The 16,611-nt window shown below is 41.7% G+C and overlaps 1 protein-coding gene across 1 annotated transcript in view; it reads left to right on the forward strand.

The window, feature by feature from the left end:
* SORCS3 (sortilin related VPS10 domain containing receptor 3) overlaps positions 1-16,611 on the forward strand; it is a 415,208-nt gene that overhangs the window by 350,859 nt on the left and 47,738 nt on the right. Inside the window, exons 15-17 of the mRNA XM_083616529.1 lie at positions 12,367-12,484; positions 13,379-13,512; positions 15,750-15,863. Of these exons, the coding sequence (XP_083472655.1) occupies positions 12,367-12,484; positions 13,379-13,512; positions 15,750-15,863 (366 nt within the window). The remainder of the gene's footprint in view (positions 1-12,366; positions 12,485-13,378; positions 13,513-15,749; positions 15,864-16,611) is intronic.

The raw sequence follows: 16,611 nt of genomic DNA on the forward strand, positions 1-16,611 counted from the left end.
ACAGTCAAAATGACATCACGCGCATGCGCGGAAGTGGCAAATCGCAACCTGTGCACGCGCAGACGTGGGTTGCATTTGCTTCTGGATGCGAACGGGGCTCCGGAACGGATCACATTCGTATCCAGAGGTACCACTGTACTTCATGCTACTATTTTACCATCAGTTAATTTTCCCTTGTTTTGTTCTATGCAATAAACTAGCTGGATAAGGTTTTTTTTTTTTTTAAATGCTGTAAATAAAGACTACAATGGGCAATTTAGAGATTGCTTTAGAAACATCTCCCGCTGTCCTCCAGATGCCTCTGAATAGGACTTGTTGAGAAAGAACGGTGGGAGACAGCTATTGCCTTTATGTCCTGCTTTTGAGCTTCCCAGAGACATCTAGTTATCCACCATGGGAAACAGGATGCTGGATGAGTCATGCCTTTGGGTGTATTCAGAAGAGCTCTCCTTATGCTTATATCATGGGCCTCCAATGATGGTGAAAACCAGTGTGTGTGAGGCTGATCCTTTCCTTATTTACTGTAGCCCTCATTGATTACTACATTATGATGACAACAGAATCTTTACCAATAGATCACACATATCCATATATACAGATGACATATGTTTTGACATACATGATGTGCATGATGACTTCAGATGAATTTCTTCCCATGTTACTCTTTTAACCAGAGACCCTTTGTCATTCAGACAGTTCTAATGATCTAAGTGGGTGAGGTAGAAGGCCATCCCACCTTTTCAGGCAGACCTTGTCTGACCTAGCCACTCCACTTCCTTCTTTAAAATTCCTCCCTCATCAAACACTGCCCAGATCAAATGATCAATTATCAATTCATCCAGTAATAATTTGGTGATCAATTTATCACATATGTGCATGTTTCCATTTGATGTGTACAGCTTTTACATGCTTAAGGAGTATCTGCAGTAGTCATTTTCCCCAAACCAGCTGTAGTTTGGCTTAGCATCTCATGTGTACTAAGCCACTATGTCTCTTCCTCCTTCCCCACCATGTGACTTCTGCTTTGGTAAAACTTGCTTGCCTGAGCAACCTTAAATCATCCTTAGTCTGATGCATGGCGATGGTTGGCTTCTTGTGGCTGCTGTGTTCATAGGGAGAATTCTGCCGCAGTATGGGCAGATGGAGTCCTGGCCCTTTTTGCTCAATGATTCTATTGTTATTATTTTGTGTGTGTGGTGGTGGTGGGTTTTTACATGATAGCACAGAAGTTAGTTTGTTGACTGGCAGGAATCCATTAAAGACTAGCTTGTCTTTAATACCAGCTCACAACTTGTCCAGAATACATTAATTATTGTTTTATGTATAGTTTACTTCTATGAATATTTTTATGTTTCTATCCATGGATCACTTTCCCCATAATTTTTAGCCTTATTTACTTTACTGGAGTATATAGTCACTAAGTTGTACCCTCTACCCTCAAGATAACAATCTCGAGACCACTGTACAAATTAAATCAAATGATTGAAAGGCTTCTAAGTAGTTCTTCCAAGACTCTATTTATTGTTTAGTGAAAGAATTATGGAGTGTTTGGTTAGAAGATCTTCCTTTAAGCTGTCATCTTTCATCTTTTATGTCTCCTTTATTTCAACCCTCTTCTCCATGTGCATTATCTTGCCAATGATTAGCTAATTTAACTCTGGCTCCCCTTCTACTCTCTCTCATTCCCAATCCGTGTCTGCTTCAATTAGGTCCTGGTTCTTTGACTTACTTTCCTGCCATCCAATTTCTCTTTAACCAGTGACCTCCGTGAACGCTAATTCTATCTAAACCCTAATAAAAAACAATCAGCAGGTTACACAGCCCATTAGGCTGGCTTCAGAGCTGTAATTCATGTTTTATTCATGTCCCAGCTTTCACCCTCCAACGATAAAGGCAAGCCTACTAGCTAAAGCTGTGAGCGCATGCATGTTTATCTGTTGCTTACTGTCTGCATCCATAACAGTGGTGCCTCTTCCTAATGCTGCTTTGTATTGAACCTGACCTGGAATCAACCTTGCAAGTATGGCATGGAGTACATCAAGGCAAATAGCGGGTGACTACTGATGCGGGTGGCGCTGTGGGTTAAACCACAGAGCCTAGGACTTGCCGATCAGAAGGTCGGCGGTTCAAATCCCCGTGACGGGATGAGCTCCCGTTGCTCAGTCCCTGCTCCTGCCAACCTAGCAGTTCGAAAGCACATCAAAGTGCAAGTAGATAAATAGGTACCACTCCGACGGGAAGGTAAACGGTGTTTCCATGAGCTGCTCTGGTTCACCAGAAGTGGCTTAGTCATGCTGGCCACATGACCCAGAAGCTGTACACCGGCTCCCTCGGCCAATAAAGCGAGATGAGCACCGCAACCCCAGAGTCGGTCACGACTGGACCTAATGGTCAAGGGTCCCTTTACCCTTTACCTTACTGAACTAGCAGAGCACAGGGACAAACAGAAAAGAACCCAAGTCACTTGTGTAAGTGCGGACGCATCCACACTTCCACTTGGCCCACACTTCCTAGGCATGGGTCTAAGTAGTTTTTCCTTTGCACCAATTCTTTCCAGGGGGAAGTCCACTCTTTGGTGACACATCAGAACAAATAGCAATCCGGGGAAAACCCCAATTGCCATTTGCTTCAACTGAGTGCTAAAGAGCAGTTTCCCCTGGGAATAAGCAGCAGGACTAGAGGAAGTGTGCATAAGCCTGTGTAGTGGTATATGAAGCATTGTGCAATGGTAACTGCACATGTAGCTCAGTGCTCCCCTTTTCTGGGTTTAAATGGCTTTTAAGCAGGACTGGCTCTGCTTTAGTTGGCTGCTTACGCTAGGTAACCTAGAAACCTAAAAATATTTTGTTTGGAACCTACTCAAACCCCCAGAGGGGAATGCTTCAGATCCCAAGTGAAGCTTTCCCCCCCCCCTGGAGCTTTGTATGTCTTTCCATTTACTACAGTGGGGGGAAATGGCTCTAATAGGTTGTATCCATCACAGGATTTCCATTTCTTCTGTTTCAGAGGGTTGTGTTCCAGAGCTGAATTTTAGGGCACAGGGGAGAGACATGGGCTGGGAGGGGGACAGGTTCAGGAGATTTGTGCAGGGGGAGTCTGAAGTTTGGGGGGTATTTTTAACAGGATATCTTGTCCTCTCTGGTTGCATTCATGTTTTTGATGATAAAGGATTAGAAGCATCCCAGAAATGCATTCTGTGAAATTCAAGGGGGTTAGATATCCATCAGGAAGATTTTCATTTCATGAGGCAAGTGTCAAGTGTTAATTCCCTAAAGATTAAGCATTAACTAAGCTCTGAACATCAGCATTTTATTTTGTCAGTCTTCCAGGTACACCTCTTTTCCAGACCTTGGATTATAATTTAATACCGTTTGTCACTGCCGTTGCTACCTGGTTGTGTAAATACTTAATAGTGGTATAATAGCAGATAGTAACATCTACAGTTCAAAAGGAGAAAAAGGAGATAATGGGGATGGAGCCCCACCTGGTCCTAATGGACAAGGTAAACCCACCATATTAGTACTGCTGTTGATGTCTTAACAGCCAACTTAAGGTCCTCTTTAATAAATTTTAAATTATGTATATTTTGTGTAAGCATGTATAAGGCAGTGTTGTAAGATAAAATGTTTTAATTTTGGTTTATCCACTGAACTTGAGCAAGTGATCTGCAGGCAGATGTGAATTAGTCCTTAGTGGTCCAAGTTATCTTTTACCACCTCCCCCCCTGCAAAATTCCTACTATGTATGGGATAACACAGGGGCAGAGGGGCTCGTCAGCCTGAAAAAGTAGCCCATCTAGTAGAACGAAAACTCTGATCCTAAACCTCTGCTGCCTTGCAGGGTATCTTCTGGAGTAGAAAAGGCTAAGGAGTAAACCCTACATACATCTGGAGTGGAGTCCCTAAGACAGTTGGATGGTGTCTTGTACGCCTCCTTCCAGCAACTCCTGCAGCCAAGCTGGTGCCAAATGTATTGCTCTGCTTTCCTTTGAACCACATCAGCGAGGCCAAGAGGGGGTCTTGCTGTCTGGGCAGCCAGGGCCGCCATACACACTGCCCAGGCTTGTGCCCTGAGGTGGTTACTTAGGTGCTGCAACCACAGCAGTTTGACTTCACTCATGGAAGCATACCCCATTTTCTTTTGAGACAGATGGGTGCCCACACAGGACACAAGAAATGAGAACTACTTCAGCATTTTAGTATTGGATTATGTGTCCTTTCTGCTTACCTCTGATAGTATTCCTCCATAGTTCACATTATAATTTATCCGCTCAGACTCCCCCCTCCCCCCAGAGTGCAATAATGTCTCTGTTGATGGTCTTGTGGACTTGCAGAATACAGGCCAACTGTCTATTCGCACAGTTGCTCCTGGGCATCATCTCCTACAGCTTTGTCACCACCATTGATTTAGAGGGGACATGAAGCGGCTCAAGTTGGAAGGGAGATAACTAGAACACAGATGGCGTTTGAGCTTGACTTGCTACAAAATGGACAGATTGCATCACAGAACATTTTTTTAAAAAGATAATGCAGTGGCAGTAAGAAAGATATACTCTTCCTTTGTTGCTGTTGCTTCTCTAAATTGTATTCCAGGTGGTAAATGACCTAGTAAACTTGGACTGCCTCTACTTTGAGATTGAGCCATTTATTGCCTGCTGTGATTAGTCTGCTACTCTCTTTGCGGACTGAACCACACAAACTCAGTTCAATTTGGAGGACATGATTTCAAATATAGTGTCAGAGTTTGATGCATTAAGGGCTGAGTCTTTCACTGTTTGTTCAGACTGGTTTTCAGTGGGGCTTGCCTGCCAAAGTAAAGGTGCATGGGAGAGGGGGATACCTGTGAGCCTCTCTGGGTCCCTTGTTTGTTGGTTATCAAGGCCACAGTCAGAGACAAGTTGTCAGAAAGTCTTAAATCTGCTGTTACTCGGGTCCCTGTTCAAAAATTCTATGCTGGATTGCAGATTCCACCTAACTCTTCAGATCTTCCCCTTGTGAAAGAGGCTGTTGGACTGTAAGATTTCTTCCACTTCCTGAGATTGTCTAGAATCCCTTCATCTTCACGTGGTGATTAATGTAGGAAATGGTACCATAAATTGCATTGTTAGGCCTCTCTTTGATAACACTGAACTTGAGAAGTTCGTGACTTGATTATGACACCTGGGAGGCACTTATGGGACTACTGCAAAATGGTTCTGTTATTTCAGACTGAAAAATCACAGAGGTTGTTGAGATACAACCATTCACTGGTTCCCTGAGAGTACCCTAAATGTGCCAAAGGATTCCATCTTGAGGATGGTTATTAAATTTAGTACCATATTTTTTGCCCTCTAGGACGCATTTTCCCCTCCAAAAATGAAGGGGAAATGTGTGTGCGTCCTATGGGGCGAATGCAGGCTTTCGCTGAAGCCTGGAGAGCGAGAGGGGTCGGTGGGCACCGACCCCTCTCGCTCGCCAGGCTTCGCGGACCTCTCCGCAAGCAGCGGGAGCGCTCCCGCTGGGCTCCCACGGCTTGCAGAGAGCTGCCTGTTTGGGGGGTGGGGTCGGGGGAAGCTCGGTCCTCCCCCGCCCCAGCCCCGCGCCTGGGGGGGAAATAATTTTCCCCCCCTTTATTTCTCCCCAAAAAACTAGGTGCGCCTTATGGGACGGTGCGTCCTATAGGGCGAAAAATACGGTAGTCACTTCAGAAAAACAGTACAAAATATTAAAATCAACATAACAATGCTAACAATATAGCAATATAGTTTTGTTCTGGCTTCCCCAAATAAGCAAAACCAACTCTACTTTACATTTTCCCCTGAAGGCAAAATATTTTGGTCTGTCTGTAGAAGATAAACCATTTCTCTAACAGTTAGACACCTATAGTGTCTTTTTTAATTTGACCTCAAAAGCAGCTGAGGAGATTTTGGTGCCCGTGGCAGAAAATCTAAACGCTGCTCATCATGTAATAATAAACTAAATAAATGACAATTTGCTGCCATTTAATACGAGTCCAAAATCTGCCGTCTGAGGAAAACCTGGCCCGCTCAGCCTAATGGCAAGGCACACCTGCCTGACCTATGCAAAGATTAATGTAAGACTAACAGAAATTATAATTAGACATGAATATTTTATGATTTATCGCTTCGGCAGCACATATTCTAAAAAAATATATATATTATTTATCGGGGTGAATTTTTAACAAATACATAAACTTTGAGTCTTTCTGCACTGCAATGAAGAAAACAACTTAGAAATGCTGCATGCATTTTGTTTAAAATATTTTGGGGAAGAAAACCAAACTCATTGTTTAAAACTGACATTTTGACATGAAGTTGTCCCCTCAAGAAAACATCCTATATAAACCATCACAAATAGCCCTGTATGCCAGCACCTTGGTTGGTCTGTGATTAATTAACCTTTATTCTTTATTTCCTTTAAAACGAAGCCTTTTCAGCAGAGAAATTTAAATAAAAGGAAAGAAAGGGCACATCTCTATTAATGTTAGATTATGGCAGAAGATAACACAACATGCAAAATAATTCCCAACAAAGTCCTCTGGTCAGATTTATATTACATTTGTAAGTTACTGTATTTTAAAAATTAATGAAAGATTTAATTATGGCATTGTTGCCACTGACCTTTTTATAACGACTTCCTCATAAATCGGCAGATGATTTGCAGTGTTTCTCCAGGTTTATGGTTTTCTTTGGGGGGAAAGCTCACAAATTAATGGCATCCATCCTTGACTCATTTTTTATAAAAGGCTGAAAGTTTACACATTCTACTGAGGTGACTGAGACATTATTGCAATTTATTTGGGATGCTCATGGGGTTTAACCATTTATTTGAGGAATGTAAAGACTAGCAGCTCGTTGGGCTGTAAAATATTATTTTACCATCCAAAGTGGGGAATATTTGAAAGAAAGAAAGAACACATTCTGGAAGGTGACTTTGTCCAAATGCCATCTGGCTTCCATATTTATTGTTTCTCAATAGTTTCCAATCCAGTTCTGCTCAGCTGAGAAATCAAGTAGTGACTTTTCCTATTGACTTTCCAGACTACTGATTTGAAAACTTGGCTGTGTTCTTCCATCACTGACAGAACAGTACTTGCAAAGTTGGCACTGTAGTTCCTGGCCTAGCAGTCTATGGGCAGGATTCACCTAACAAATCCTGTTAGTGGAAGCCCTGCAAAAAGGTTTCCAGTTGTGCAATAGTTCTTTCTTCTTTCTCCTTTCCCCATACACCCCCACACCATAATTGGCACAGGGGGTTGGTAGAACCCCCAGAACAGCACACAGGGGGAGAAAGATGTTCTGTTTGGCAAACCAGTATGTTTTCACAAATGGAGCATTTGTAAAAGCAGAGTGTTGAATTCCACCCTATACACACTGTCTTAGTAAGTAACAAGTAAATGATTTTTTTATTTATTTAAAAAATCCCTGATTCTGATTTTGATGAACTCAACATAGGATCTGTTTCCTAAGTCAATAAAACTGAGGAAGGATAATGACTGAGTGGCACACAAGAAACTTTGGAGCAAACATAAGATTTCAATGAAATCATAGGAAAATGTAATATGTTGCAGTTGTTGTATTTTTACTAATACCAGAACTAGCTCCAGAATTAATTTAGAATAATTAGGTCATGCAAAGTGATCAAATTCTGTTCCAGATTTGACCTCACCTCCAGTAATATCGGGCTACCCCACCATCTACTTAATTGCTGGGAAGTTTGTGGTAATGGTGCTTCCAGCTCATGTATGTGTATTAGCCAGTACAGTTGCCATATGTCTGGAGTTTCCTGGACATATCCAGGATACTGCAGTCGGCACAGCAGCGTCTGGGCGAAAATCAGGACATTTGGCAGCCTGTGTTGGCAGTGCCGTTTCCCCCATAAAAATTGCTTAAAACCAACTTTTTAAAAGTGATTTTGCCCAAGAAGTTCAACAACTTTGGGCAAAACTTGAAAAAGCTCAACAACTTTTCTGTCCGGATTTTCACTGTTTGAAATATGGCAGCCCTGCAGTACAGCCACTTTAAAGACACACACACACTTTGTGTGAGCCTAGAGCTCTGCATGGCATCAATGACACCCAACGAAGCCATCGCAAACAGCAGTGGTAGTATCAGCATCCCAGTAGCTGTAATGGTGGGCATTTCCCCCACTGTGCCAGATATTGCTCACAGCAGCCCAGGCAACCTGAAAGCAAAGAACAGCTTTACAGCAGCAAGCTATTCCTATTACCAGCTATCTGGAAGTGTCTAAAGAACACATTCCACCTTATGCTGCATGCAGGAACTACAGGCCAAGCTCACTTCAATCTGTTAGACTCTCTCCTTCCCCAGCCGAGGATTTTTGAGGAGCGAGGCTTGGAGTTGATGATGGCAGGACTGGCAGCGAAGAGGAAGCGATTGCAAGCAATTAATTGGGCTTTTGAAGTGCTTTAAATGCTTTAAAAATATTTGAGGTTAGACTTGAAACTTGAAAAGTCCAGTAAATGTTCATGGTGAGCCAGAGAGGGGTTCACATATCCCGAGTTAACAATTTATAACAATATATTTGGTATACATGTGTTCATAGAATATTTTGATGGACACCAGCAAATCCTAGGCTGAAATGATAAGCTATATTTCCCCATTCAAATTAAGTAGAGCAGCATTAAACCTAAAGTGAAATACCTTGGGCCTCTCCTCTCCTGCCTTCCAAGCATTGGTGGTCATTACAGCAGGAAGAAGGTGGTGAAAGAGAAGTCATTTCCATGCTTATCTTTCCATTTCTACAGTGGAAGGGGAAATGGGTATGTCATTCCTGTTTCTAATACTGAGTAAAGGCTTCCCGTTTCTTAATCAAATAGGACTTGGGGAGCAGGCCAAGAATTTTTATTTTCTCTTGACACTTCAAGAAACCCCCAAACTTTGTGCATCTAAGTACAAATCCTGCAATGTAACTAAATTCTCAACTCAAAACATTTATAAAAAATTGTGTAATCCCAAATCAACATTGAAAAATTAATAAATAAATGATGGGCCCTTCTTTTTCTGCAACTAGGGGGAAAATATCCTTTTGCAATTCCTGCTGCTTTAATTACATTTAGTATATTATTGTTTCTGTCTAAATTATAGTAATTAAATACACACATCTTCTTTGAAATCATTTAATTAAAGAGTAGCTAGTACTTTGTCATGTTTAGAATGCTAATGCATTTGCTTTCACTTGAACTTTTTTCTATAGTTCATCTCTGCCGGATTATCAGTCCCTCTCCTTTTAAATTTCCCCCAAATATGTGTGAGGGCTGCTGGGGTTTACTCGATGAATTTGATAGTGGAAAAATGAAAGCTGTGTCTTTCAGTGCTGGATTATCATCAGTGCTTAATGCCGATAGTGGGGTGTCTGGCTTTTCTGTAAGCTTGTGTTTAATATGCCATGGCCCAGAAAATGTTAGGCTCCCGCACTCCTGGATAGCTGATAAGTTAGTAAATGTGATATACCAGATTGCTTTCACATCTGGCAAAAAGCTATGAAAGAAACCAGTGGGACTGTATTGATGTGCACCAGCTGTGTGTGTGACCACTAAATGGAAACATGTACAAAGCATAAGATGCTAAATCAAGTGTGAACAAAGTTTTCAGCAAAGCTGTATGGTAGTATGTTATATAGCTTAAGCGGATAACAAGGAGAAAAGAGAAAAGTTCCGTCAGCACACTATTTTCTCATTTTGTCAGCTTGAATGAGTGGGTATAGCAGAAGGCAGAGTACCTTCAACCCCATCGTTCAGATTTACTACACATATGCAGCTAGTAATTATGTAATTGTACAACGTACTGAGTGTGGTGGTCCTGGCATAACCATGCTACAATCAGCTGTGTTTCAATCAATGGCAGAGGTGAATTTGTTCCAGCCCTACCTCTTAGCTGAAGTAGACTCAATTGGAATTCCCTAAGGGGAGGGGAGAAAGACACCTGGGCCACAGGTGACCAATCACAGGGGAGCTGACCTTGGGATGCTCTGGCCCCCATTTGCCCTCTTTCTACAATCAGCTGTGTTTCAATCAAATCTTTTTATGTTCTAGTGGAACTGTTCCCTTTCCCTTTTTCTTCCTCATATCATAAAGAAAACTGGCAGGTGATTCTATAGCTCTCCACCCAGGAAAAAAAGACAATTACAATAATCTGCTTTATTTTCTCAACCAACAGAGAGATATCACACAGCAAGGCTCTTTATTTGGGTACTCTCTGTTTGGCATGGGTCATCAAAGCAGTGCTTTAACTTGGCTTCCTGATTCCTTCTCACCTGAGATTCTCAGGGTCCAGGAGACTAAGTTTGTTTTCACTGGTTAGTTATAACAGATTGAGTTGTTCCTCCAACTCCTCAACCCCTGGGAGAGATTGTCAGGTTTTGTTTATGTTTCTTGAAATGGCGACTGGTGTCTGTGTCCTCATCTGTTCTTGCAACCCATCCCTTTGAAATGGTGGCTCTAGCTGACTCTTCTGTGGTGAGAAAATAACTACCGACATGATGACTAACAATCAGTTTCTAGATTGAAAACAAACCCCCCACAGCTAGACCAATGAACAAGGCCTTTTACCTTGATGCCTGGGGTTATTTAATTAAAAGATTCTTGTTGTAGCTTTGTTGTCCCATTATTTCAAAGACTTGAGCTTTTTTCAGGTCAGACTTTGAAAGCCACAATGCCATGCAAGTGCTTTTGGTAGTAATCCTATGCATATTTACTGGGAAGTAAGTTCTGAGAAGATAAGCATAGGATTGCATTTGCATACCTTTGTTTACCAATTCTTACTCACTCCATTCACTTAATGCTGCACATTTTGTGAGGTTCAACTTTACAGCCAAAGCCACCATTTCAGGGGTCAAGAAAGAAATGTTAGTGAACCAACTTTATCTTGAAGGCTTTGGCACATTTTTCATACCTGCTCACATGCATTGTTCCACATCTCCTGCTGCTACGGATGCCTTGTTTGTTTGTTTTTAAACTGAAGCAGCTTCTTCACTGGATTATCTCAAACTATCAGGGATACTGCAGCAAACTCCTTGATGAACTTCAGGAGCATGGAAAATACTTTTTAATTACTGTAGGCATTATAAGCTAGTGTTTGATTTTAGGATGGATTTTTTTTCAATTAGGCTCTGTATGGTATACTTACATACATACATACTCCAAATGTAAAGGACACTTTATGTACACACCGGCAAAGTCCTTTTTACAAAACTTCCCCCAACCCATATTTCTCTCTCTCTCTGCTACTTTTTCTCATGCTCTCTCTATTCTCTCGCAGCCTTGCCTTTATCTGCCCATTGCCTCCACTCCATCTATCTAAGTACTCCTGTGTCACATTCTTTGCTCAGAACCTTTTTTCACTCTGTTGTCCCCCTCCATCTCAATGCAATGCTGATTTGTTTTTACCTCCCCTTCCTCTCTTCATTTCAGCAATATTATCTCCACACCCCGCCCCTCCAGCTTTCCTCTCTGTTGGATGCTTCTGCTGTGCTGTGCTTGGCTCAGAGCAGAATGAGAGCAGGAGGAAATCACACCCATGAGCTCTGAGGCCAAATTTCACAACATTCTAAAGCATCCTGCAAAAGGATGCTAATGCTGCTCTAGCAGTCACACTCTATGGTTGATCCTCTGAGCTGACATATGCATCTTGACAGCTTACATGCCTTCTCATGCCTTCGTGGTGGTGACTCAACTCTAGCAGGACTGTACAAAATCACCAATGGAAAGTACAGGAGAGGCCAGTGCCAGCAAAAGCCACACTGAGTGGGTTGCCCATTTCTGCCCTGTTAAAATGATGGGAAGCTGTGTGAGATTAATTGGGCCCAGTTATAAGGCAGGGAATTGCATATGATCAAACTGTCTGTTAGAAATATACCAAATATACTATGTAGCTGGATATTTTAAACTAAGTTTTTTTTTTAAAAAAAGAAAAACAAATAAAATAAAAAAGAAAATAAGAGCTGACATGAAAGTCTCAGATGGAACTCAACAACTTCACAGTTGCTGGTGGCTGCCTTAGCCAAATCTTCAATCACCAGGGAAGGCTCTGTGTTTAAGTTACCTATGGATTTCATTTCATCTCCTTTTGTAGTCAATGTAATAGCTTTGGATTAATATAATCATGCTTGGGATTGGATTGAATAACAATGGTCTCACCTCCACTGGGAAAGTCTCACTCATCTCTTTTTTCTAGTGGAGAGATGGTAAGAACCAGGAAGTTTCCCCTCTGGAATTCTAATTCTTGTTTCCACTTTTTAGATGGTTCATAGGAATGTTGTGTAGAAGGAATATTTTCTAATGTCCCCCCCCCCACTTCTCTCTCTCTCTCTCTCTCTCTCTCTCCTTTCCCTCACTATCAACCTACAGGATTTTTGGCCATATTAATCTCCGCTCTGAATGGCAGCTAGTAAAAGTAGATTACAAATCTTTCTTTAGCCGGAGGTGCAACAAGGATGACTTTCAGACGTGGCATCTGCACAACCAGGTACTACTACTATTCCAACAGAGCTTTCCTTGTGCATCTTTCAAAATAAATACTCGAACACTGGCACAAATGGAATCCAAGACATTTGATTCAGTGCATCTGAAAGATGGATAGTAGGGAGGACTGAATAGGAAGAACTTGACCCACAAAGTTAGGGAAGAAACCAGCCAGCAACTAGCTGCCAAAGGGAGACTTTTCAAGTCATGATACTGTTCAGGAAAGCAGAGGCAGACGTGACAGAGAGTCAATAGCATCTGCATGAAAGCTTGGAGAAGGTGCTGTGGACACACAAATCAGAAATAACTAGGAAGTGAACAATTCTCCCCTTGCACAAATGACAATCACTAATTATGATGAACCACAGTGTGACTGTTATGGCTTGATTGAATGGTGTGGTATCTGAGGAACTTGGCTGTAATTATGGCAGAGGGCTAAGAATTAATCTGAGTGAAGGATTGCTGTTAAAATAAGGAAGTGAGTGGCTGTCCAGGAAGCTGTTTCAGAAATCCATATCAGACCATGAAATCTGTTACTAGGGATTAACTAAGGTTCTGCAGAAATCCTGGAGGGAAGTGTGCAGCTGAGAATATGCAGAGAAGATACACCTCCTCTTATTATGATTTGTAGTTTTATTTTTCCTGTATAATTTTAGAAATTGCTATTAAGTGAGCAGGCTGCAAATAGACAATTTAGACAGTATTCTAGATTTCATTTGCTTTCAGAATTTGGAGATTGTAGAAATAAAGGACCAAATGCAATATGGTGACTCACTCCCCAGGCTTTCAAGAAAGGTTGAGAACTGGTCTCTCCTCTAACCACACCAGGGAGATATGTAGAGCTCTAACTTAACTCTCCATTGTCTCTAACTTAACTTTCCGTTGTTTTGCTCCAAAGGGTGAACCTTGTGTTATGGGAGAGAGGAAGATCTATAAGAAACGTAAAGCAGGGGCCTGGTGTGCACTGACTAGAGATTATTCAAGAACAGTTGTCTCAGAACCTTGCATATGTGCGGAATGGGACTTCGAATGGTAAGCCATGTTTTCTTTTACAGTGCTTTTCTTGCAACTCTTACTGTCACTTGTGTGTTATGTTCCAAAGGTGATGAAAAATAATGCAACATTAATCTTTGTTTATCATATTAGCATAATAGCCTTAGGGATAGGGGAGGGATTTATTTTTAAAAGGCTTACACTTGGAATTTGGCCATTTTGGTGCAATCAGGCTTTGACTGTATTGGATCCTCTCTTGAATCGAGCACCTATTTCCAAACTGCTAGTGCAAAGGAAGACAGTCTTAAGAATGTTGAAATTAAGATATTTCAGAATTCCGCATGCCTTGCCCTAAAACCCCCCCACCAAAAACAAAAATGCAAAAACGAAACAAGAACCAGTTACTGGCTTGCTGCAAAAAACTATAAGAGTCCATAGAACCCAAATTAGGTACTTAGGATCTGGAAGGAATGTTTTCTCACAGAATTGAGTCCCATCTTCAAGTGGTATAAGAACCTCCTCTTCCTCTTTAGGATTCTGCTGTCAAAGAACTAAATTTGGTATTCTTATGTCACATAAAAGTAATGGTAGCCATGTTGGGCCATAAGAAAAACAAATCCATAATCCATATTAGGGCTGACTTTGTTAGGCTGCCCAAAATGTCACAGAATGCCACAGCCAAAAATATCAACAGGAAAATGTACATGTAATCATATAACAACAGAAAATAACCTAGACCTTTTCCCCTTTTTGTAGAAAAAAACGAACCATGTAGTATTATTAGCATTCTTACTTGAAGTTTCCTTCCATTAGTTTTTTATTTAAGCTTGTCAAGATCCCCGCCCCCAAGCAAAACAGAACAGCAGTTGGACGTGGTGATTTTTCTAGCATGCAAACCCTGGGGGAATTTCAAGTCGTGGGAAGGTGGGCAGCTTGTGTGTTTTTAATATACATTTACCAGAAGTTAATGAACGAGTCTGAGGCCTTGAGGGCATAGAGCAATGTTGTCTTTAATATTATTTAATATTAATGCAGTTCTTTCTTTCTTTCAGGCAACGAATTGCTCCTCCCAAACATTTTTAATTACTGAGTCACTATGAGGATATATATATAGATATAGATACACACACACACACACACATGGCTGGCCCACTGAGAATGATTAATTTTGAATTTTGAGACAAAAAAAAATAGGGAATCTCTGATCCGCTTTAAGTAATTTGGAAATGCTTGCCTTCAAAGAATAATGGGATCCAACCAGGGTAATTATGGGCTACTGCACTCTGCCCATTTACGCACCTTGCTGAATCCTCTGGAGGCTTGAGAAGCTCATAAACAATAGTCAGTTATGTCAAATCCACTCTTATGACATAATGTCTGAATGCTGCATGAGGTACTCCAGGACCCCTGTTATTTCTGCCTGCCTTCAGAATGACATTTTCCGCAATGGGATGGCTATCATGAAATACTGCCATGACTTCATCCTTGTGTAATTGGATAATATATCTCTGTTGCTGAGCTTCATGGACCTGTTTTTTCATTCACTAAAGCAATATCTATGGTCATTTCACACAGTATGCTTTCTGTGTAGTTGTATGGGGGGGACTTTAGTGTGAACCATCCTTGTATATGAAGATGGCAACAGCTAATTCTCTGCCAGCATGACCAGTGATCATGGATGAAGGGTGTTGTAGTCCAGCAACACCCAGAGGGTCAAAGGTTCCCCAGTTCTGATCTACAGCTGGGTAGGACCTCCACTGGAAATTCTAGAGAACTATTGATGATGGCCTCCTGGACTTTCTCTGAGGTGGTTTGGTGGCACAGCTGCTAACCCAAAATTCTCTCTTTGCTTTTCCAGAAACAGAATTTGAGGCTGGTGGGAAAGTGCAGGAGATGCAGATATGCTAATGAAAGTGGATGCAACCTCCACCCTTTCTTTTGTAATCTTAAATCTTAAATTCTTCCCTTTCCTTGCACATTTGACATGTAGAACTGCCTTTCACTTTCCCTCCCCTCTGTGTGATTTAAAGTATAGTTTTGGATTTGGCCAGGGAGAGCTGGGTATAAATCTCTACTGGTCCATGAACCTCTGTATGTGCCCTTGGAAAGTCAATCTCTCTCAGCATAATGTACCTCATCGGTTTATTGTGGCAATACAATCCTATGTATGCAATCCTGAGCTCTTTGGAAGAAGGGTGAGATACAAATGTGATAAAAAAAACCTGTACTTATTCATGGCAAACCATCTTACGTGTCTTCTTGGTTTATTTCCTTAGTGACTATGGGTATGAAAGACACAGTAATAATCAATGTATCCCAGCATTCTGGTTCAGCCCATCTTCCCAACTGAAAGAATGCAGCCTTGGACAGAGCTACCTGAACAGCACTGGGTAAGTAGGCCCACAGCCTGTCACCACCTTGTAGGACAGGGCTGGCCAATGTGGTGCCCTCCATATGTTTTGGACTGCAATTCCCATCATCCGCAACCACTGGCCATGCTGTCTATCTGAATCTGATGGACATTGGCATCCAACGACACTGGGGGTCGTACATGTTGGCTACTTGTGTTGAGGTACCTGCTTTGCCATGTCTGGTTCATTTCCAGGGTAAGCTGCTGGCTGATGTTTGCAGCCTTCCATCATCCGCAACCACTGGCCATGCTGTCTATCTGAATCTGATGGACATTGGCATCCAACAACACTGGGGGTCGTACATGTTGGCTACTTGTGTTGAGGTACCTGCTTTGCCATGTCTGGTTCATTTCCAGGGTAAGCTGCTGGCTGATGTTTGCAGCCTTGCTTTTGTACACCACCAGCTTATTCTTCAGAAAGCCGTTCACGTTAAAAAAAAAAAATGTCTAAGAAGAGATTCCCCAGGAGGCCCAAAGTTGTCTACTTTGGTGTCAAAATTAAACCCAAAATAGCAGAAGTCTTTTTGTGGAACCTGTTCATTTTAATACATATGGAATTAAGCCACTGAGGTAGAAGCAGAATAGTGCTCACTTATCCCCATTCCTAAACCCCATACATCTGAGACGTAGGCTTGAATAGAGCCTGTGTGTGCATACGAGCTGAGTGTGCATAGGTTCTGTTCAAATCTTACTTAAACTTTTAAAGAAAGAGACTCAGAGCTGTATGA

The sequence above is a fragment of the Podarcis filfolensis genome (assembly GCF_964270895.1).
Source record: "Podarcis filfolensis genome assembly, chromosome: 5".
Classification (NCBI taxonomy): Eukaryota; Metazoa; Chordata; class Lepidosauria; order Squamata; family Lacertidae; genus Podarcis; species Podarcis filfolensis.